The 24,461-nt window shown below is 43.7% G+C and overlaps 1 protein-coding gene and 1 long non-coding RNA gene across 5 annotated transcripts in view; one reads left to right on the top strand and one right to left on the bottom strand.

Annotated features, from left to right (window-relative positions):
• Positions 1 to 2,084: 2,084 nt before the first annotated feature.
• Positions 2,085 to 24,461, top strand: part of LOC137522871 (pleckstrin homology-like domain family A member 2) — a 39,175-nt gene continuing 16,798 nt past the window's right edge. Inside the window, exon 1 of the mRNA XM_068243012.1 lies at positions 2,085 to 3,102. Within this exon, the coding sequence (XP_068099113.1) occupies positions 2,675 to 3,082 (408 nt within the window). The 5' untranslated portion in view covers positions 2,085 to 2,674 and the 3' untranslated portion in view covers positions 3,083 to 3,102. The remainder of the gene's footprint in view (positions 3,103 to 24,461) is intronic.
• The window catches only part of LOC137522872 (uncharacterized), a 33,463-nt gene continuing 13,903 nt past the window's right edge, over positions 4,902 to 24,461 (bottom strand). For all 4 annotated transcript variants that reach the window (XR_011022468.1, XR_011022467.1, XR_011022465.1 and 1 more), the window contains 2 exons: positions 15,539 to 15,589; positions 4,902 to 5,228 (listed from right to left, as the gene is read on the bottom strand). This is a non-coding gene — a long non-coding RNA (uncharacterized lncRNA). The remainder of the gene's footprint in view (positions 5,229 to 15,538; positions 15,590 to 24,461) is intronic.

Genomic DNA, 24,461 nt, shown 5'->3' with positions numbered 1-24,461 from the left:
ACACACACACACATTCGCTATAGTTACACCACTTAGTATGAGACTGTTCAATAGATGTTAAATCTTAATAAACAATTTGGCACACGACTTAGATTAGGTTTAAGATTTTGGTCCCTTAGGTGATTGAGTTTGACACCCCTGCCATAGAGCCATTTCAATCCCTGCTGTGCACTGATGAAGACCAAAAGTCTGAAGCATGCTTCTGTGTCCCCCTGCGGACATGAAAAACGCTGCATGACAGGAAGCGCTGCAGAAAGCCATCCGTCTGAACCAAGTCTCATTTCCCCCACCCTGAAAAATGTAAATAACGTTTACATTTAATTGATATTAATTCACCCACCACCCCGTCCATCTTTTATCTGCTCTTGGTCCGGCCCAAGAGTCAAAAAAAATTTGCCCACCGCAGGTGACAGGACTAGAGGCAAGTAGAGGTTATGACTGGCTATTCATTCCTCCATTCAAATGAATGGTACAGCGGAGTGCTAAGTTAGGTTAATTACAGTACGACGATCAAGAACCACTCCATGGGTGGCGCTACACTGGGGCACTGCCCCCCCCCCAGGAATCACCGTAACCCCCCCCCCCCCCCCCCCCCCGAGTACCCACCTGCTCAGTAACAGACAGTTTTGTGATCTGTCCACACAGGAGCAGCTTGCTAGTGAGCAATTTGCTATGAATCAAGGTTTAAAGAATGCAAGCCGATTAGCCTAGTACATCTTCCAAAATAGCACCATCATTTAGACAATCTGCTCTGCTCAAAAGCCTCTGAGTTCTGTTTGAGATGTTTACATTTGGTTCCTATCATTGCTGAACTAGTTAGCCTCAATTTTATAAATTTTAGCAAAAAATATCTAAAGCTCGCCATACAAACATCGATCTTGATCACCCAAATGGGCCCCATCAGCCAGCCATCGTTCCCCCTTTGTGGCAACCCCCTTGCCCCTCCACCCAAATTTGAAGCCTCCACCCAACTGCTCACAAATATATTAAAACTCATCCCCCTTGTGCGCGTGTGTTGCACGTGAAAAGTTTGGCGATCGCGTGATAATTTTTATTGCGTGTACGGCGTTGCGGCATGCGCGATAAGTGCGCTTTTCACGTGATAATTACGGCGCAAGCAGATAGAGTTTGGTACTGAAAGCAGCAATGGTGCTGTGAAATATGTGAGTTAATTCAATTACGGCGTAATTCATTGCGCACGATATTCTTTACGTGTGCTGTGTAATTTAGTTTTCTGCTGTTTTCAATTGGACTGTTTAGTGTGTGTGTATATAAAAGGTTCTTTTTGAGGGTGGGGGGGGGGTTGTTGTACGCTGATCGCGCGCAAAGTTTCAAGCGGATCGCGTGATGTGCTGTGTGCACTTATAACGCGTGATCTGCATTCCGTTCGTGTGATCTGCAGTGATATCACATGATACCGATGTTTATCATGTGATATCCCACCTTTGCGCACAAAGTCATTAGTTATCGCACGCAATCCTTTGCGCACGGAAAGTCGCGCGCAACAGCGCTTATCACAGCTGCCATTACGCTATAGTGAATCGAGCACAATGTATTCGTTCTTAAAAGAATGAACGCAATCACCTCACAAAGAGATTTTGTGAGCGTTTTGCGCTTTTCCAATACCTTCCATTGTAGCAAAATCGCCCTAAAAATGGTACAGGCAGCGCTTTGCTGAGCGGAAAGCAGACGAAACGCTCATATATGAACTATCCCATAAGGATTCATTGCCCAAGCGCTTTTAGGGCGATTTCGAAAATCACCAGCGCTTAAAACTAACCCGCAAAACGCCCCAGGTGTGAATAGGCCCTCGGAAAAGAGTCAATTGTTTTGTAAAAAGGAGAGGAAAAACAAAAAGGGCAATTTATTTCTTATGTGCTCTCTATGTCTTCATAAATAGGCCTCACAGAGAATGTATTAGCATGTGGCTTATATCTCTTGTTATCATTCCTGAAGCTTGTCAATAGAGTTAACCAGCTCTGTCTATTCTAGCTCTGTGTATTTTTTTCCTGCAGTGTTTCAGCTGCCTTCTGGAAGGGAGGAGCCAGCTGAATCTCCCAGTCAGTGAATAACTCCAGTCTTCCTATTACACTGGGCAGAGTGTGTGTCATGCAGCTGTGAGAGTGACTGGGAAGAACTTGCAGCATCTACCTTGTGAGAAGCATTAGGTCCCACCCAAAAAAGCTTCAGGCAGGAGTGAGGAGGAGAGAGCCTAGATCTATCCTTCCCACACACAAAGCTGCCTGTCTGTGCAAACAGTTCCTGAGTTCCTCCGGCACCACATCCAGATCCTTTCTGCTGACTGAGATCCTGCATTGTGGCTTTTCCTTGTGACACTGTCACCCACGCCTGGCACAGATAATCCATTGAGAACTCTTAAGAGACGGCGTAACACTATCCACCATCAAATCACTTGGCGGTTTTCAAGACGTTCTGCAAAAGAACCCATTTCTCAGCGACAGGTGAGAACATTTTTCTATTTTTAACTTTTTTGCAAAACGAGCTATGCATTCGGAAACCAAAGTTTGAGGAGCAGAATTCCTTCATCAGCACCCCTGGAAGGCCTCGAAAGACTTCACTTTTAATGTTTTGGGGATTTTTGGAAAGACTGCCTTTAAGTAGACTTTTAGAAAAACTGGGTTCAGTAGAGTTTCCCTTGCAGACACATTAGAAGATGAACCGTCCCGTGGTGGGATCACCTGTGACCATCAAGGAAGGCGATTTGGAAAAACGGAGCGATAGTTTTCTTCAGTTATGGAAGAAGCGGAGGTGTGTGCTGACCGCTGATGGTCTGCACTTGTATACGGACCCTCGAAAAAGAGGAAAGGCTAAAATCCTGCGTTTTGACTCTCTGGCCAAGTTAGAGTGTGTGGAGAGGAAAGGAGAGCGGGTGTACTTTACCCTGGTCACAATGGACGGGCAAGAGATAGACTTTCGTTGCCGGGAACGCAGCCGGTGGAACGCAGAAATCACATTAGCCTTGGTGGGCTTCCAGAACAGAAAAGCTGTGCAAGAGCTCCGAGCACGAAAAGAAAATGTGGCCCGAGATGCGGGGGAACGTTTAAGAAGTTGGGGTCCATGATAGCCATCCATTTTTGAAAGGTAAATTCTACAGTAAGTTGTCTAAAGAGGAACTCTGAACCTCAATAATAAAACATACCTCTCCAGAATAGCTCTTGCTGTCCCTAGTCCTCCTCTTCTTTACTCCCCAAGTGTCTTATTTCTCAATGCCACTGGCCATTGTTTTCATGTGAAGGTTTCCAGCCATGTCTTCCAAGAATGCCACCGTATGCTGTAATGTCCACTAATCGGCACTAAGGGAAAGTAAGGAAAATGTCATTGGATTTGATAGGTCCAATGCCCTTTAACTTTCCATAGTGCCTTTTACTAGACCTGGGGAGGTAGGAGGGTAGGTGGCCTTGAAGGTGAAGTGGACACTGACAAAAGACATCACAGGAATGGGGTTGGACAGGACACCAGGAAGGTAAAGAGGAGGAGATCTGAGGGCTAGCAGGAGCCCTACTGGGGAGGCTAAAGCGGAACCAAACCAAACATTTTTTTTAATTAAAAATATTTAGTTGCACCACTCTGACACAAACAAAGATAAATAAACACTCCTTCAAACCTATGAGCATTTCAGTGCATGCTTTTCACCCTTCTCTTTTAATAACTAGGGTTATACTGGGGGCAGCCATTAGCAATTCCTCCATTGCCAGACACCACCCACTCCACCAGTTTGACAGATTTTGTCCGGCAATTTGAAAGGAAGGGAGGGGTTCCTACAATAAATGTAAACTATTTTATATTTGTCATCATGCAACTGAAAAAAGGCTGCTATTTATTATTATAATTTAGAAAATAGATTTTATTTCTGAAATCTTGTATTTTTAATTTGGGTCCACTTTAATGTAACTGACACTTTACTATGACCAAAAACCATAGGCCTGAACTACAAGGTTAGTGTAACTGACTCCTCACCATGAACAAAACTATAGGCCTGATCTGCTAAGGTTCTCCCAGGCTGGAGAACATTGAAAAATAATCAAGAGATTATACAAGTCTGCCCTGAGAACAGAGGCAGATCACCCACAGGGCAATGTAGGTGGATGTCTACAAGCTGTTGGAGGTCTGGACCTTCATTCCATCTTATTTCACCTTACTAAAAAGACCAGGTGGTGAGCAGGTGGAGTCACAGCTGCTCCTTTGCCTATAAAGGCCCATACTCACGAGTGACATTTGTCGCCGCAACACGCGGCGCGCGCGTGTTGCGGCGACAGGTCGCCCGTGAGTATGGGCCGCCGCACGCGCGCGCACCCCGAACTGTCGCCCGTCGCTCATGTCGCCAGGCGATTGAAACTTTCAATCGCATGGCGACAGTCGCCGCTGCCCCCCCGCCGCAACTGTCGTGAGTACGCGGACTAGCGACAGCAACCTCCATGTAGGTACATGGAGCTTCCGGCGGGGGGAGGAGGAACGTCAGCGACAGCTTCCGCCTTGCCGCTGGTCCCTCTTCCGCGTGTGTACGCGGAGGGACCTGGCGAGAAGCTGTCGCCGGCCTGTCGCCCACACGCTCACGTGTGCTGGCGACAGGCCACATTTCTCGCCCGTGAGTATGGGCCTTAAGGCCTAATTTTCCTTTTATCTGTCTCTGCAAAGGTACATTAAAATCATCTGTTGCAAAATTCTGATCAATGTGAGCATGAAGAAATAATATTTCTGCACCACTTTCTACAATAATTGTATAAGTAATTCCACAATGTTCATGATATTTTAATAGCAATCCTATAGAGGTCCCCAAACTAAGTATGGATTACTTTTCTCCTATTTATCCTAGCGATGTTAGTTTTGTTCGCTACATACGCAAATATTACTGCAGGGCCCCAATGTTCCAGGACGCCAAATAAGGTGCAAATGATTTTTATTACCTCCTTGTTTCTGTTATTGTAAAAAAAAATGTTCGCTGTGCTAATAAACAATAATAAGGAAAGAAACTTTAAAGGTAGTTCACTTTTGAATGGATGTCTTTGTTTCAGGGGTTATTCACATAGAAATGCATGCATTGCGTTAATGTTGGGTGTTGCGTGTAGAATGTGCGGGTTGGTGCACCAAAATGCATCATACAGGGACTCATTCAGTATTGCCCACTGCGGAGCACTATTTGTACTGTTCTTTACTTTTCTTTGACTCAGCATGTTGTCTACTGCTTGAAGTGAGGACAGGTTAATCATCTGTAAATGTAAAATACAATAGACACAAAGAAATACCAGTGTCAGTGGCACTTAACTAAAGAGAGAGAGGAAGAGTTAAGCTACATACATACATTAGATAGATATCGGTCTGAACCTTATTAGAATGACCGATTAACAAGCTTTTGACCAATTCTCAGTAAGCAACTGCGCATGACCGATTGTCATTGACAGCAACAAACGACCGATATTGGGAATCGTGATAACAAACTAAAGTAAATCTAATTGCAAACAGAATGTATGTAAGTTTTTTTCTGTTTTTGCAATATTTAGGTGTAGTGCAATGATAGATTTTTTTTTAACAATTTTTATTGAAGAGGAAGTAAAACAGTTCAATAGAATCTTCACAATAACAATCATGCAATAAGAAGAGCAAGTTAAATGATAGATTTTTTAAAAAGTGATTTATTTTAACCAGGACAATATTACTATAGTAAGTGAACATTGGATGTTTGACAAGCTTTGTAAGTTCCAGAATGGCCTATAAGATAGATAAAGAACAATGGGGCTAGCTAGCTATCCATCTCAAAGTCTGGGATCTTTGCTTGTGAAATGTTTACAGTGGCTTCTTTTCAGGAAACACTGGCGTAACAATAGGGCCTGCAGCCCCTGCTCCCGCACGGGGCAGTTTGGTGGGGGCTGGAGGGGTGGCAGCATGAGGGAAAAGCCGTGGCCACAGTCGGTGGGGAGAGGGGAAGTTCCCCCCCTCTTCCTCACCTCGGGGCTCTCCCCTCTGCACACCCCTCCAGCTTAAATGTGTGTCCATGGGCAGCGGCGGGCAGCAAACAGATACATACCTTCCGTGCGCTCCAGCCTGCGTTCCTCTCGCTAGCCTCTGACGCGACTTCCGGTATAACAGGAAGTCACATCAGAGGCTAGCGAGAGGAAAGCAGACTAGAGCGCACGGAAGGTATGTATTTGTTTCCTGCCCGCCGCTGCCCACGGACACACATTTAAGCTGGAGGGGAGTGCAGAGGGGAGAGCCGAGAGGGGGGGAACTTCCCCTCTCCCCGCCGACTGTGGCCACGGCTTTGCCCTCATGCTGCCACCCCTCCAGCCCCCACAAAACGGCTCCAGGGAGGGGGGGGGGGCCCGCTCTGAAAATCTGCAGGGGGGCCCGGTGGGGCCTAGTTACGCCCCTGACAGGAAAGCTATGTACACACGCTCAACAAGTCTGGAATGACCAATAAATGTCAGAGTTTGCTGTATTGGACGACAATTGTGTAAAATAATGTAGCCAAAAAACAACAACGACAAGTGACCAATACTGAGCATTTTGCCCAATACATACGGCAGATCAACTCAGATGCCCGTTGGGCAGATTTTGTACAATGTTATTTAAACAAAATTGTTGTACCGAATGTGTGCATGTTGTGCATAATGTTGCTTCTGCTTGTGCGCCCGGTATGTAAACCCTTCAGGACCGGACAGTTCTGGAACTGTAACCAAGGATTAAACTTCATCTCAATCAGTAGTTGATCCATGCTTTTCCTATTGTGCACATAGATTACTGTGATTGGCTCACAGTAATCATGGGGTCAAGAACCAATGAAATTAAATGTGGAAGATGTCGATATGAGATATGTCGAAATCAGATATGGAAGATGGCGCTATATAAATACTAAATAATAATAATAATGTAAGCTCTGCTGTCACTGAGACAGCAGAGCGAGCAGGTGCAGCGGCAGAACAGCGATGTGAACAACGAGACAGCATGAGTGTGCGGCGGTCAATAGTTGGAATCTACGTCCTGCAGAGCCGCACAGCCACCAGCAAGATATAAATTCCAACTATGTTGGTCTGGAAAAGGTTAATTGAGTTGATTGATTGATTGCAATATCGGTGTGCAGACAAGGCTGTTGGAAAGACTCGTCATTTGTCTTTGGTAAAGTCATTTCCACGATATTGGTTGTTGGCAATTTTTTTGAGAGCATGTGTACAGACCTCATAGCAACACTCTCTTCTGATAAGAAAACCTTACCAGGGGATGTATCGACCAAACACCAAAACAACTGAAAGTATGTTTTATATTATTTATTTTTTATTTATTTTTCTTTTCTTTCTTTTGCTGCAGTTAATGACAGAGCAACGTGTCCCAACACATTGCGTATGCCAGCTCTTGCCTGGCACAGAGTTCAAATGCTCACACCGCCAATTCTGCCAGCCCTGCCAGGGCAGCGATTTTTCAATAAATACCTGTGATTGGCATTTCAATCTATAATCCAGATAAGCAATAAGCATAACCCTGTTGTGTGAATTCTGTAAGAGAGTTGGGCACAGAAGGCAGAGTGCCGATTTAACAAACACAGATGGTGAAAGAACTGGTCTGGGCCGATGGAGAGGCAGTTGCCCGGGGCAACCTCTTGGCATCCTGTGTCATTTAACAGCTGTAAGCTGATTGGTTGCTCTGGGCGATGTTTCCACTTCTGCTCCAGTTTTTATTACAGCTGTCTTTGTAAGTATGTTACACAGTAGGGCCAGTTCACATTCAAAGCAGCGGCAACCACTTGGCACACTGATAGAAATGTACGGTGCGGTTTGGCACCATTTGATAGGCTGCACGTCCAGCATCTTAAAATGCTGCCGGCTGGAGTTTATTTCTGTAGTGACATATAGTAGAAGGCACTAAATTATGCAGGATACCCTGTAAATTTCCTGCCTCAGAAACACTTTCTATATCTACTGTATATATTGCTGTGTATTGGTATGTAGCCCCGTCCTCCCAGTGATGCTTTGCCTAGGCTGTTTAGCTATGCAGAATTATGCTCCCAGGGCATTCTGGGAGAAAAGACATTATTTTCACTGGCTTTGGAATTCTCAGAAACAAACATTCTGCAGAACTGCACCTGACAGGACTAAAGATATCACCATATTTGATAACATTCAGAATATAATCAGGGAGAGGAAAGATGTTACAATTAGCAAACACTGACTACATAATTTATAAATATTGTAAAAAAAAATGTATTTGTGTGCAATGTAGCAGCAAAGTCCAACCAGCGGTGGCAATGCGGGACAGTATTGCTTCCATTGTTGTCAAGTGTTTAGTGCTTCTTCAAGGAGGTTTGAAGAAAGAGCTGTTGCAATCTATTATATTATTATTAATTTATATAGTACCATCATCTTCCGTGGCCAATGGCCCAAACGCAATTAACTTTTTCTCCTGAGCTATCTCCTAGGTCAGGAGATCATTTCATCTTCTCTTTAAAATAACTTTTCAGCATTTTACAATTCAAAAAGTATCAAAAAGTTAGTGAAAAAGTACAAGTTATGTGGAGTGTTTTCTTGCTAGCTGGTGGTTTGAAAGGCATTTTATGACAAGGTGTGACGATATCACCTAGGAGAAAACTCAGGAGAAAAAGTGAGTTGCATATGGGCCACAGGCAATTTACTTTTTCCTCCTAAGTTTTCTCCTAGATGATATTTGCACACTTTAACAGTAAAATGCCCTTTAAGGCCCGGTTCACACTTGGGTTTTGATGAAATACTTACCGGTGGCACGGGTCCGTTCCGGTCCGTTCTGAGAACATCCGTTCGCCATGAGGAGGCCATCAGGATCCGGTCAGGTCACGTTCAGTTTTCATCCGGATCTTCTTCCGTTCTTCATGCGTCCTGGGTCCGTTTCCGTTTTCAAAGAGGGGCCTGGAAGGTCTGGAAAAGCGTTGGAGTCCTTCTTGGGGAGAGCCTGCTGTGCGGACATCATCCTCCTTGTCCTGCGGGGCCCTGCATCTGGATGGTCGGGTCCCTGTCCTCTGCTGTGTTCTGGGGTGGCTGTGGAGAGGCTAGGGGCTGTCTGGCGCTGGGTACATCCACATGGCCGCCTGTACCATAGAGAACCCCACAGGAAGTGGGGTAGGACATCCGGCTTACATCTGGAAGTGTGTTGTGCACTTCCGTTTCTCATCAGTTCCTCTAGTGCCGGACTTCTTGTCCGGATTCGGTCCTGCGGCGGAGGACGGAGGACCGGTCCGGAAAATTGGAGCATGTTGGAAAATTCCGGACCGCAGGCCGGACCGCAGACCGTATCTGGATCCGGAGGAACGGACGAGTGTGCACGGGTCCATTAATTATGGACCCTTAATCGTCCGTTCCATTTGCGGACTTTGCTGTCCGGCTGTTGCGGTCCGCAAAATAACGCAAGTGTGAACCGGGCCTAAGCCATCAGCAAGCAAGAAAATACTTAGAATAATATCGACAATAGTTTTTCTCCTATTTTGGTACTTTTTCAATTGCAGAGTGCTAAAAAAAAAGTTATTTTAAACTCCAATCTATAATACAGAACTGCAATCCAAGGTATTATAGTAACATTTATTTTTTTAATGCAAGATTTTGCAGACTGGGATAGGGGTTATGTCTGGAAAGGACATGCAATGACGTGACTTGATGCGGTAATTTTTAGTTTCCTTGGGACAAGAAGGTAGCAGGTGTCAACATTATATAATTACACATTTTCCATTTCCATAACGCGCCACAGCTTCTTATTTGTATTGTAACCAACAAATCATGCACCCTTATGGTGACTGCTAATATGCAAACATGACTTTTATCATGGCGTCAAATTGTGAGAATTTGAATGTTTTTGAAAAATTTGTAATTTTTGTGAGAATATATTTTATTTTTTAAAAGTGGGATGCATTTTTTCAAAAACATCAGTTTTTGCAAAGAAAATGATATACAGTATTCATAGTCATTAAAATTTGGGTTTTGCATAACTTTTCTTGTGGTGAAGATCTTTGTAGGTTTTGGAATCTTATCCCTAGTAATGGCTTAACTGTTTTGATCGACTCATTCGACCAGTGTTCAAACCACTGATAAGGTGGGCATGTTCCTGTTACGATCTACGTCCGATCCGATAAACGTATCGAAATGGATGGCTTTAGGCTCTATTCACACCTGTGTTTTCAAAACGCGGGCAATTTTTGCCGGCGTTTTGCAGGAGTGATTTTTTTCGCGATTTCACGCGGAAAAATCACTGAACACTGCGTCGATTTTGGCGCGATCACGTTTTGCGCTTCTATAGCACTGAAATGTGATCGCCTGGAAATCACCTGAAAATGGTGCAGGCTACGCGTTTTCGCTTGGCGGTTTTGCCTATTTTTGGGCGATTTGCGGCGATTAGCGCAAATCGCCCAAGTAAGAACGGGCCCATAGGGTTTCATTACACTATAGCTTTTAAAAAGCTCTAGCTTTTGAGCGTTTTGCCGAAATCGCGGCAAAACACTCTAGTGTGAATGGGGCCTCACCATGAACAAGAATACAGAGATCAGAAGTCTGACTGGGTTAGCAGCATGCTTGCTTCAGGTGTGTGATTCAGCCAAAGAGATCAACAGGACAGCCAGACAACTGGTATTGCTTAAAAGGAAAGAAATCTGGCAGCCTCCATATCCCTCTTACTTTAGGTGTACTTTAAGAAAGACAATTTCAAAGTGAAGAAAAATTTAATTGACATCAAATGTGAAGCATTTCACACTCATTCACACTGCACAACGTATGCGCAAGCCCAATTTTGTGCATGCATTTCCAAGGCATGGACTGCATGACAGAGTGCGTTATGATGCGGACATTGGGGGCCTCTACATCGTTCACCCTGATGGAAAAATGTGTGCATCGTGCGCTACGATGCTCCCTGCTGGGTTACAACACAATGCACGGGAACCCAGTCTATGTACTTTCATGTTACTATGTGTATTGCCCACTAAGGGCTTGATTCACTAAATCGTGATAACTCACATATCACACCTTATCAGAGATATCACACCTTATCAAAGATATCACACCTCATCAGAGATATCACACCTTATCAGAGATACCACACCTTATCAGAGATATCACACCTTTCCAGAGATATCGCGCCTTATCAGAGATATCGCACCTTATCAGAGATATCACACCTTATCAAAGTTAACACGACTTATCAGAGTAGCATAGCGAGCGCTACGAACCCGCAGGGGCTCAGGGCAGGATGAGTGCCATTGCCAATTAGCAGGAATAAGTTTGTAGTTATGAAAGTTTAGTGAATCAAGCCCATAGTGTGAATGAGCACATACTGTATTTTTTCACAGGTTTGCTTTATTTTGCAGGATTTGGACATCTCCTGCAGAGTTTTACATAGTCTTGTCACTAACTGTCCATCACAGGATCTCACAATCTATTTCCTACCACAGTCATTCACTTTAAAATTGACCTGAACTCTTGCACAAGACAGGGGAAAAACAGATAAATGCACCCTGTATGTATTTAGCAAGTTTAGCCTGTCTAAAGGTGCCTACACACGCCACATCGCCGGCAACGACGGGTCCGTCAGACCCTCCCACTGGGCGGACGTACAGCCGACAGTAGCACGTGTGTACGCGATGTCGGAAAACTGATAAGGCTGTTTCTAAATGATGCTGCTACAAATCCTGCAATAAATCTGTGGTGTGTCTACTTTCTGCTTTCAAGGCTGTTTCTGAACGGTCCGTCAGACACTCCTGCTGGGCGGACATGCAGCCGACAGTAGCACATGTGTACGCGATGTCGGCAGATTGATAAGGCTGTTTCTGAACGATGCGCTGAGGGGATTATTCAGAAACAGCCTTATCAGTCTGCTGACATCGCGTACACACGTGCTACTGTCGGCTGCAAGTCCGCCCAGCAGGAGGGTCTGACGGACCCGTCGTTGGCGTAAGTAATGTGTGTGTACGCACCTTAATTCCCCCATATCTCTGACTTATCACCACTGTAATGTGATCTCTCAGCTGTGTCAGCTCGGGAATCTCCTCTGCCACGGCAGAGCTGCTAATATGTAAACCCAGGATGTTAACAATATGTCTGCTTCCTTGAAAGCAGAAAGTAGACACACCGCTGATGTATTGCAGGATTTATATCAGCTGTAACAAAGAAATGTTTTTTCTGTAAAGGTTATTATGCTGTTGCTTATCTTTTAGAGCAGAGAGGAAGTCCGGAGTTCAGGTCCGCTTTAAGTAGCTAAGAGGAAGGGAAGAGACACGTTCATGTTGTTTTCCTGACAGTAAAAGGCAGAGCTTCATTGAATTGGGATCTTTGGTACGGCGCAGAGTGAAATATGTTGTTATGCATAAGTAGGGACAATTGAGGGCTTAGCATGAGAAATATTGTAATATGCTCTAATCCTCGGTTGCTGCCGGCCATGTCAGAGTGCTGAGCTGTATGAGGCTTTGTTACGCCGGATTAATATTGCTCAATCACTTAAGAGGCAGCCTCTCGTTTTCATTCCCCATTTGAATCGTTCCCCATCTCACACGCCATGTCCCAATTACCGTCACAGCCACACAGATTAACGTTACATAATTGATTGGCAACGGAAAGTCAGGACAGACCAGATCACAAGGTGACAGAAGGAGATACAGTTGCTCCATTAGCTTCTATTGTGTTTCCATTGTTTTCTTTCTTTTTTTTTTTTTTCAACATTTTTTTTTAAATTCCACATCAACCTCGGTTGCCAAGGTGACAAAAAACTAGTGGCTTGTGGGTTTTGTTTCATGTCATTAGTCTGCTTTCTGAATGCAAGGTGTCTGGCACTCTGTCACGGCTGTAAAATGCAGTGTACTCTGTAATGGCCTTGGCTGATCTGATTTTCTGAGTGAAAATGACTCAATTCTGCGACTGACAATTCAAGCTGGTAGACAACAGTAAACATGTAAGGCGGGCACATGATGTCCTTACCTGCGCTGTGCCCAATGTGGACTAATTTAATCGTAATAATGAGCATATGGTACAGCGCCACGGTAGATGTTGGCACTACATAAATCCATAATAATAATGTTATCATTGTTATATGTCTTAAAGGACAACTTAAAGGATACCCGAAGTGACATGTGACATGATGAGATAGACATGGGTATGTACAGTGCCTAGCACACAAATAACTATGCTGTGTTCTTTTTTCTTTCTCTGTCTGAAAGAGTTAAATATCAGGTATGTAAGTGACTGACTTAGCCCTGACAGGAAGTGAGTACAGTGTGACCGTCACTGATAATAAATTCCAACTATAAAACACTTTCCTAGCAAGAAAGAGATAAAAAGTGGAATTTCGTATCAGTGAGGGTCACGCTGTAGTCAGGACTGAGTCAGCCACTTGCATACCTGATATTTAACTCTTTCAGGCAGAGAAAAAAAGGAACACAGCATAGTTATTTGTGTGCTAGGCACTGTACATACACATGTCTATCTCATCATGTCACATGTCACTTCGGGTATCCTTTAACTGAGAGGTATATGGAGGCTGCCATATTTATTTCCTTTTAAAGAGAACCCGAGGTGTGTTTAAAGAATGTTATCTGCATACAGAGGCTGGATCTGCCTATACAGCGCAGCCTCTGTTGCTATCCGAAACCCCCCTAAGGTCCGCCTGCACTCTGCAATCCCTCATAAATCACAGCCATGCTGTGAGGCTGTGTTTACATCTGTAGTGTCAGTCTCAGCTGCTCCCCCGCCTCCTGCATAGCTCCGGTCCCTGCCCCCGTCCCTTCCCTCCAATCAGCAGGGAGGGAAGGGATGCAGGCGGGGACTGGAGTTCTGCAGGAGGCGGGGAGAGCAGCAGACTGACACTATAGAGATAAACACAGCCAGCTCTGACAAGCTGTTTGTCAGCAGCATGGCTGTGATTTATGAGGGATTGCAGAGTGCAGGGGGACCTTAGGGGGGTTTGGGATAGCAACAGAGGCTGGGCTGTATAGGCAGATCCAGCCTCTGTATGCAGATAATATTCTTCAAACCCACCTCGGGTTCTCTTTAAGCAATACTAGTTGCCTGGCTATGCTGCTGATCCTCTGCTTCTAATGCTTTTAGCCATAAACCCTGAACAAGCATGCAGAAGATCAGGTGTTTCTGACACTATTGTCAGATCTGACAAGATTAGCTGCATGCTTGTTTCTGGTGTTTTTCAGAAAGCACTGCAGCCAAATAGACCAGCAGGGCTGCCAGGCAACTGGTGGTGTAAAGAGGTGCACTTTTTCAGCTTGTAAGCTGCTTTAAAAATTAGCAAAATGATCAACCTATGTACAAATATAGGAGCACAATTGTATATACAGAATGGAACATATAGTGCAGTCAGCATCTACCATGTAGTCCTTTAAGATCTACCTGTAGATTGCGATCTACACAATGGGAAATAAATATAGCAGCCTCCATATTTTTCTCACTTCAGTTGTCCTTTAAGGCCTTTTCAGAGAAAATGCGATTAACGTATCGCTTGCATTTTCCTGATCGCAAGTATGCAAACGTAAAATAGAAATCGTGGTAACACTTTTACACTGAGTGTGATTCGATTGAGGCAACATGCACACGCTGGTCCTAGTTAAGTTTTTCCTGCATTGGTGATTACAGTATGTCCAATCAAAAAAAAAAATTAAGATGCAAAAACTTAGTAAGATGCAAAAAATTGCATGATTGAAGAGGAACTTTACCAAAAGATAGTATTAGGGGGAAAAAAGTGTTTCATTACATTGCAAAGTGAGAAGTCAAAAAATAGAAAATACATCAAGAAATGATTGAATCTTGTTACATAATTTGTTCGTTATATATACATATACACAGAGGAAGATACTGTACTGCTTGCTTGTCAGTTAGAATAGGCCGTTATTTCCCACAATGCAACTAGATTCACAGAGAGAAGACTGTCAGGACCATGGTCATGACCTCACACTGTGGGAGGGGTTTCACCACAATATCAGCCACACATATCCCCCTGATGGTCTATTCGAGAAAAGAACAAGATTTCTCATGGCCACGGGGGTATCAGCTACTGATTGGGATGAGGTTCAATCCTTGATAAAGAGGAACTTCAGCCTAAACAAACATACTGTCATTAAGTTACATTAGTTATGTTAATTAAAATAGGTAATATAATCTCTTACCCACCCTGTTTTAAAAGAACAGGCAAATGTTTGTGATTTCAAGGGGGCAGTCATCTTTTGGTTGAAAGGAGGTGACAGGGAGCATGGGACACAGTTCTAACTGTTCTGTTTCCTGATCACCCCTCCCAGCTGCGCATGCTAGGCAAAGGAAACAACAACATTAGAAATCCCATCATGCTTTGCACAGCATCAGGGGGAAAATGCCCGGGCAGATTTCTTTGATGGGGTGGAGCTTAGCTTCTGTGCAGCTAAAAATGAGGCTTGGGTAAGAAAAACAAAGTTTTGATGTTGTGAAACTGTTAAAGAAACACCAAACCTTTTCAGTGCTGCTGAGTAGATTTTTAGTCTGGAGGTTCACTTTAGTTCCTCTTTATCATGTTTTTCTTTTTTATATTGTTTTAATTTTTTTTTTTATACCTTTTGGGCGCCTCCACCGTTTTACGTTTACAGCAGTAAAGATGTCGGCACCTGTAATAAATTTCAGAATGTAAATCGCGTTGAGAAAAGATTTTACAATGGGCAAACACTGACTAAATTATTTATACATTTATATTGTAATAAAAAGCAGTTTTATGCAATGTTATATTCAATAAACCATAGTTCCTCTCTAAATGATATACAGCACAAATTAGACTTTGATGACGGTTCTGTTAGATACATACTAGGGTAGAACGATAGAATTGTAACTTAGCATATATCATGCTTTGGCTATGAGCCTGTGCATAATGTTTACATGTCTCCTGTATAAATCCGGACCTCAGCCAATGCTGTGGGGCAGCCGGATGTGGCGGGAATCTATATAATCCAAACAAAGCAGGTCATTATTTGACGTCTTGGTTTTATTTCCAGGTTTTAAGAATACAGCTGCGATGGAGAAAGAATTTATATACAAATATAGCACAGAGCACAAGGCAGAGCATAATGAAAGGCCAAATACAATCATCAGGAACACAGATTTACCTCACTAATCTCTTTCTAATGTAAAACACAGGCTTAAGGGTATAATACAGTTTGTAAAAGCCTAAATACGCAATGCTGGGCATAATGAAATGCTGAACAGATAGCAGCAAGGCTAGGTAAAAACTAATCTGTTTTCCTTTATAAAGACGTCCCTAGCAGCTCATATAAAAACATTGCTCTGGTAAAGGGATAAGATTAGACAGTCCATCATGGATGTTTAGCTTAGAGACATGCTACAACTTTATCATAAAACAATTATTAAACTCTCATAGAGTGAACTTTAGATAAACCTCCAAATGAATTTTAATCTGTTTAATTACACATACCCCTTGAGAGCTGATTAAAGAGTACTTGTGGCAAAAATGACAGAGTCTGCGTGTGTACAGTGGTGTACAGGGGCTGCCTGATTTCACTTAAAGAAAACCTGTAACAGAAAAAGTGCCCCTTGCCGGTACTAGCCTCGGGAGGGGAAGCCTCTGGATCCTATCGAAGCTTCCCCCGTCCTCCTCTGTCCCATAGTGGTCTCACTGGGCCAGTCCGAACGGCGACTATGTAAATATTTACCTTCCCGGCTCCAGCGCAGGCACATTAGCGGCTCTCGGCTTGGGATCAGGTGTAAATAGCTCATCCCAGTCGGGTTCATCTGCGCAGTACGCCGCGGACAACGTGGCCATGATTGACAGCGGCTCTTCACGCAGGCGCAGTAAGGACGACCTCGAGGTCGGCCTGTACAGCATGCGGGGAGCCCGGGACGGCAGCAGAGAGCAGAACGATCGGCGTGGGACAGTCAGCTGCAAGGGGATGGAGAAAGCCCCAGGTGAGTAAAGCTGATTTTTCATTTTTAGCCTGATGTTTCCTTTAAGGTAGTGGCATGATAGATCCTTAATGACCCCCCAGCAGCCCCGATTGCATTGTTCTTGCCATCCCACCTGGCCCAGGAAAGCAGCTCAGTCGTTCGCCTCTTGTCATCCCTCCCCATTCCATAACAACAAAATGTATTGCTAGCCTGGAGGCTAACACATCGTCTGTACAGCATTAGGCCTGAACTGTAGACTGAAGGATCGTTTCCCGAACCCTGCCGGGTGACGGGCCTGTTTCCACTAGAGAATACACATCGTTTCCTTGCATCCAAGCCGGATGGGGAAACATTGCCTATTCCATCAATAGGTTTGCTTTCTGTACCGTGCAGTTTACCGCAGCACACATCTTAATTCCTATAGAAGTGCATGGCATGGCTATAGCAACTTATCTGTGGCTTTGCAGCAGCACGAGTGCCTCAGCCTATTCATAAATGGACACGGTGGAAATATGTTCCATGAGTAAGAACCTATCTGTGAACTACACATCTGGTCTGAGAGGACAGGATATGGAAGGAATGGACTGAGACTTGGTACAAATAACAGATCACAGACATGTGAATCAAATCACAAATAAAAAAGCAATATGCAGGTATAGGCAGAGGTGTGTGTTGGTGGAGCTAGGCCTATGGAATCCTTGCTACACATTTTTGCACCAATTCTAGATCTACTGTGTTTTTTGGACCATGAGACGCACTCTTTCTCTCCCAAAAGTGGGGGGATAAAGTCCCTGCGTCTTATGGTCTGAATAATACATTGGGACCAGCACCAGGTGTCCTCTCCCCATATGCTGCCCCCGACTGCACCACTTTGATGTGCCCAGTGTATCCCTGTGTCCGGATCACTCACAGGAGAACATAGGAAGGACACGGGTGCACACATGGGGACACAGGAAGGACAACTGGGGACAGAGGTGGACACAAGGGGATAGAGGTGGACATGGGAAAACAGGATGGGACAGAAGGGGGACACAGGAAGGACAGAGGAGGACACAGGGGGACACTAAAAGTACAAGGGAGACGAAATGAAGGAAACATGGGGACACTGAAGGTACAGGAAAGGGGGGTAGGGGATGATTGGGGGATGATCCACGAGACGCTCCTGCACCATGAACATATCAGGATTATTATTTTTTTCCTTGGTTTTTGTCCTCTAGGGGAGGATGTCTAATGCTGGGGGTACACGGTACATTTCTGTACCGTGTATCGACCAGCTGATCCGGCCAGCTGATAATATTCAGCTGGCCCAATCATGCCGCTCGACCCATGCCCGCTCGATTCCGACGAGCGGCAATTGATCCGTGCGCACGCGCGGACGAGCGGGGATGCGCCGGCATCAAGCTGCTGGCTCAATCCGGCGCATAAAACGAGCCGTGTATGCCCGACATTATCCTTCTTGCTTTTCTCTGTTTTTAATTAGGAATCCTGTTCTGTGGTGCTGTAGAATAGACAATGCACAGTACATACAGCTTCACGGACAGGTGATACAGATAATACTCAACAGCTTAGCTTGTAAATTGTGGGTAGAGGTGGAAGATAAATACATATTACACAGCACTACCGGAACAAAGTAGAGTTGAGAGCCCTGCCCTTTTGAGCTTATAATGCAAGGGGTTAAGGGATAAAAATAACAAGTGAAGCATTACAAGGTAATTGTATGGCAGTTTTTGTGTCTTAGGTAAGATTGTATGTTTGCCTGGTGGGTTTTTAGTTTGTTATTAATTATAGTAAGAATAGGTGAGTTTTAAACAGGTTTGCATTTACACCATTAGGTATGTATCCGTTTTTTTACTTTACACCAGAGGTGCGCTTTAATCTACTATTAAGGCCGTCACAAAATGTTGCCACAAGAAGCTAAAGACATGTTATAACTGTATCCAATTGTTTATGGAATGAGACTTGACTGAGTTATAAATTGTTACGTAGTTGTAAATTGTGCCCTTTTTGCCTTAGTAAATTGCTCTTATTGACCAGCTGTCACTTCCTCAAGTCACATGGTATTGGTGGTGACCGGATTAGTATGCCCTGATGTCCCCTTCATACCAACAACTAGAGTTACAACGTTACAACATTTCAGTGATACAAAGTTTTCTTTCATGTATAAAATATACAATGCAGTTTTTTTTTATTACATATTTTTGTTGTTAAATGTTACAGTTTTGTATAAACTGTTATAAGTAGTTTAAAACTCTTTAAAACCTCCTGAGATGGGACCCGTTTGTAAGTAGGGGACTGCCTTTACAACTCTGTTCCCTATCATTGGCTGTTGATTGCGCTATTGCCAATGCCATTGTATACCATAAATAATTTGGGGTGCGATAACTGTCACACTTGGAGAATACAGCTGATTCTGATCTTCAAGAGGGTCCCAGGCAGCTGTGGTGGTCTCCAAGAGGTTGTGGGGAGCCTCTGTAGGGCATACATGTTATTCCACAAGCGGTGAGTTGGGTGCAGGGTGAGCCGAATGACCGCTCACCTGCTGCCGCACCCGGCAGCATTAAAGGGACCCTGAGCACTCGAAAAAATAAAACTGGTACTTACCTGGGGCTTCCTCCAGCCCATCGTAGGGCTCCCTTTAAATAGAATTCCCCCTCCAAGTCGTAGCAACTCAGAGGGAGAAGTAATTTGGAGTCTGGAGATTACCGGAAGCTCAAATTACCATTGCGCATGGTGCGCACTATAGCATTAGATTGATAGCAGCACCCAGCTCAGAGCGCCAAAACCACCTGCTTCTTCTGTAGGATCCAGAGGCTACTCTCTTCCTAGGTAAGTATCTATTTTGTTCCCTTTAGGTTTGCCTTGGGTTCGCTTTAAGAATGTATAATGCCACCAGATTATAAATTAAAAGAGGAACAAATTCTTTTATGGGTAATGACAGGGCAATATTCTGTCTCCATGGCAACAGAAGTCCCTCATCCCCCGTCTGTCTGCACAGCTGGTTGCTGAGTGCAGTGCATGGAAAGTAAATGGTCTGCACCTTATCAAGTGACTGCTTAACACCTGTTTCTATAACACAATCTAATCACTTTATTATGGCACCATAAAGGTGCACTAAATCACCTGCCGCTCTCGCCATAAAGATACAGCCAAACGAGCGCTTTCCAGACTCATTGTTTTATGCTGGCTCCGTTTCGTTGGAAACTGTTCTCATCCTGTTATTAATAGCACACTACTTTGAAATGGATGAATCACTCCAACACAGCGGGGGCTGTAAAGCTTATTTTATAATCGTACAGTCAAGAAAAATCGGGCAAGTTCTCTATAGAAACCCACCATGTACATGTACATAAGACTGCAGTATATTCACATCACGGTGTGTTTCCTAAGCAAGCTGGGTTCTGTAATCAGAAAGCCCAGTGCTCTTTGTCAACCTGCTAAGAAGTATTTAGTTGGCTGCTGTGCTGTGAGGGGCGTGGCTATTCTGTGCATAAAGAAATAACCTCCCACAAATGGAAGTAGGACCAAAAATTGTCTTGATGAGATATCTGCAAATAGTGTATACTACTGAGTGTAACAGACGATGGTAACAGGCAGGGATGTTTCTGGGCACAGACAACTCAGGCAAGTGCCTTGAGCAATAACAAGTTATAAGGGCGCATACTGCAATACCACTTTGCAATTTTTCCATTTTTATTTTTATACAGTGTGTACAAAGTAAAGGACACCCCAAGGTAGACAGTGTGTAGGGAAGACTTACGGTAAATACATATGCCTATACTTTTTATGCTGTTTTATTTACACCTTTTCAAAAAGCAGAAGATTTAAATCACGGAAAAAGTTTTAGGGTATACATACCGCCACACATGCCTCCCAACATTTTGAGATAAGAAAGAGTGACATTTTTAAGACACACACCCCTGCCACGCCTCCACCACACCCCTTCTCATGCATATCAGAAGGAATCCAGAAGTAGTGATGATCGTAATTAAAAAATTAAGATTTCGCTAAATTTTGCGTAAATTTTCGCAATTACACTTATACGTAATTACGATTTGCAAATTCAATTGATTTTATGTAGTCATTCGTAATTTCGCATAAGATTTTGCAAAATTTCATGTAATTCCTTGCCGACTTTAGCAGTGAATAGCGTGCATGCTATTGACACCAAAATTGCTACATATGTTAAGGAGAATCGTGGGTACAAGTCAAAAAAGAATTTTTACAAAAAGACCTCATAGTTTTTGAGAAACTCGATTTTAAAAATGCAAGTAAAAATGGTTTTCAAACTTAGAAAAATTATAGTTTAAAAACCATTTGTCTTTGCATTTTTAAAATCGAGTTTCTCAAAACTACAAGGTCTTTTTTTTGAAAAATTCTTTTTGTGACTTATACCCACGATTCTGCTTAACATATGTAGCAATTTTGGTAGCAATAGCATGTGTGGGGGCATTGCTATTAATCGCTAAAGTCGGCACAAAATTATGCCAAATTTCACGAAAATTACTAGAAAAATTACGCAAAATTTTAAAATACTACTTTTACATACAAAATTAATTACGATTTTCTCTGAAATTTCACATTACGATTACGATGCGTAATTGCAAATTTCGATGCGAAATTTCGGCCCACCACTGTTCAGAAGCAAAAGATGTAGTTTCATCATTCAAACCTCACTGGACCTTTCTATCATCATTCGTTTTTCTTCATTTTAACATGTAAAAATAAGATATATATCAATCTAAAGGATACAAGTAAACTTTAGAGTCAGGTAATCACATTTTTAAGAAGAGAAATACATATGGTACATTTACACAGATCTGTACATCAGCCCTGAAAGAGGGAAACATGAGAGAGAAAAAAGGGAACAGAGGGATTGAGTTCCCAAAGACTGGGAACCCAATCCCTGTCTCTCCAACACTGTCTCTCCAAAAAAAAATGGACAGTGGGGAGCTATGGGTATGGAAGCTCGTTTTTATCAATTGGAATTTTTTGAAGCACAACCATCAATCCCTCTGCCAAACTGTCAAACTAGATTATTATTGGCCTTATGTTTCCTGTAAGCACATGAGTAAATATTAGTCCAGCTTTACTCAAGCAAATATTTGTCTGTAAGTGGGTTTGCTATTTTGGATATAAAGATTGACTTTATTGGGTGGCAACAGATTCCTACACTTAGAGCATAAGTCTCCCACCAGCGATCCCCAGAGGGAACAGGCATGAGCCCTTATCAGCAAGCGGCACAGTAGTAGCAGTCTGCATGCAATGCAACCCAGAGATTCTCGCAAATATAATACCCGGTCCTACTGATTGATTTAATAATGGGTCAACTGGATAGTGTACTGGTAAGGTTGTTGCCTTTGATGTAGTGCTTGAGCCTTTGACCAGGATTCAAGTCCTGAGTCAAGCCAGTAGTAAAACAGTTCGGCTAGGACCACAGTAGGACGTAGCATTATAAAACTGCAACGCAACACTGAAATGAAATGCAACAAAAAAGTGGTAACGCACATTAACGTTACGGTCCCGCCGCATTAAAGGGAAGGTTCAAGCAAAATAAAAAAATGAGTTTCACTTACCTGGGGCTTCTACCAGCCCCATGCAGCCATCCTGTGCCCTCGCCGTCACTAATGGCTCCTCTGGCCCCTCACTGGCAGCTTGCCGACCTCGGAGGTCGGCGGGCCGCATTGCGTACATTTTTACGCATTCCCACTAGTGCAGGAACATTAGCACATACATTTTTACACGTTACTGGTTCAATGCGTAAATTTGTACGCATTGAACGAGTAATGCGTAAAAATGTATGTGTTAATGTTCCTGCACTAGCGGGAATGCATAAAAATGTACGCAATGCGTCCCGCCGCCCTCCGAGGTTGGCAAGCTGCCCACAGGGGACTGGAGCAGCAGTGAGTGACTACGAGGGCACAGAATGGCTGCATGGGGCTGGTAGAAGCCCCAGGTAAGTGAAACTCATTTTTTTATTTTGCTTGGACATTCCCTTTAAGTAGGTACAGTGAAACATACAGGCAATGAAAAGTATGCTTTCCTGTGTAGCAGTGCATTACCATAATGCAACACGTCACAAAGCAACACTAACGTCCCACTGTGAACGCCGCATAGACTTCTTATTGCAGTGCGGTAAGCTGTGTTATAGGACTTTGTAACGCAGCTTTGCAATCTCCTACTGTGAACCTAGCCGAAAGGCTCATACACACGTGCCAACAATCTGTCCAACTATCTTCCAAACTTGTCAGTTGGAAGATAAGTTGGGAGCATGTATGGCTGACAAACAATCAGATGACCAACTGACAGCAGGTTGTTTGCCAGATCCAACCGGTGGATCAAGATGACCAACTATCATGCAGATTGGAACGCGTGTACAAGTCTTTTAAACAACTTTATTGTTTTTGAATACAGACATGTTGTGCAGTTTGTCATTTAGCTTGCATGCATAGTATTTAAGTGAGTTGGGTGTTTAGTTGGTTGGCATGTTTGTACGTACTTGCCTGGTAAACAACTTATTGTGTAGTTGGTCATGTTGTACGGTAGGTTGTGCATTAAGTTGGATGTGTGTATGAGCCTTAAGGAATATACAGCACGGGCACATAGAAGGGCGCAGAAGTTTGTGTGTGAGGTGGGCAGGCGGTAGCACATTGGGGCAGTATTCCCACTCTCTCTCATGTGATGGAAGGAGAGAGAGGCACTGGTAAGATGTTAGACCAGGTGCCCTATATATAAGCATGACATTAAAGGGAACCAGAAGCGAGGTTAGAGGGATATGGAGATTGACATGTTTATTTCCTTTTCAATAATGCACATTTCCTGGCTGTCCTGCTGATCCTCTTTCTCTAATACTTTAAGGCCTCTTTCACAGTGGGACGTTGCGTTTGATGCGACGTTAAGGTCGCATAACGTGCCTCTAATGCAACACATTGAAAGATTATAACTTGGACGTTATAGTATATTCTTTAGCCCTGCGTTTGGTGCGCTGTTTTCGTCGCACAGTGATGGAACGAAAACGGCGCATGCGTTACATTAAAAAGAAAAAAACATTTCTCAGCATGTGCAACACACATAACGCAGCAAATGAATTGCTAAACGCACAGCATGCAGCACCCTTTAAATATTGCTACACGTTACACACAATGCAACGTGTGCACTGTGAATGTCGCACAGACTTTGTATTGCTGTGCGTTAGTCTGCGTTGGAACATTTTCTAACGTGCGACTTTAACGTCCCACTGTGAAAGAGGCCTTAGCCATAGACCCTAAACAAGCATGCAGATCTATGACAAAATCTGACAAGATTAGCAGCATGCTTGTTTCAGAAGATCAGCAGGACTGCCAGGCAACTGGTATTATTGTCTAAAAAGGAAATAAATATGGCAGCTTCCATAGGTCTCACACCTCAGGTTCCTTTTAAAAGCCCTTTTACACTTACCGCATTGCGTTGCTTTACTCTTTCCTACCTCAGCTCATTGCAATGGCCATTTAAGTCAATGGAACATGACACACTTTCCGCGATGCGGTGGATGTGCTCAATCTGACACAGAAACTGCAGCACCTTATCGCGCACCTCACTGGAAGAAGT

Source organism: Hyperolius riggenbachi, chromosome 6 (genome assembly GCF_040937935.1).
Source record: "Hyperolius riggenbachi isolate aHypRig1 chromosome 6, aHypRig1.pri, whole genome shotgun sequence".
Taxonomy (NCBI): Eukaryota; Metazoa; Chordata; class Amphibia; order Anura; family Hyperoliidae; genus Hyperolius; species Hyperolius riggenbachi.
Note: the sequence above shows the minus strand (reverse complement) of the source record. Positions and strands in the feature narration are given on the sequence as shown.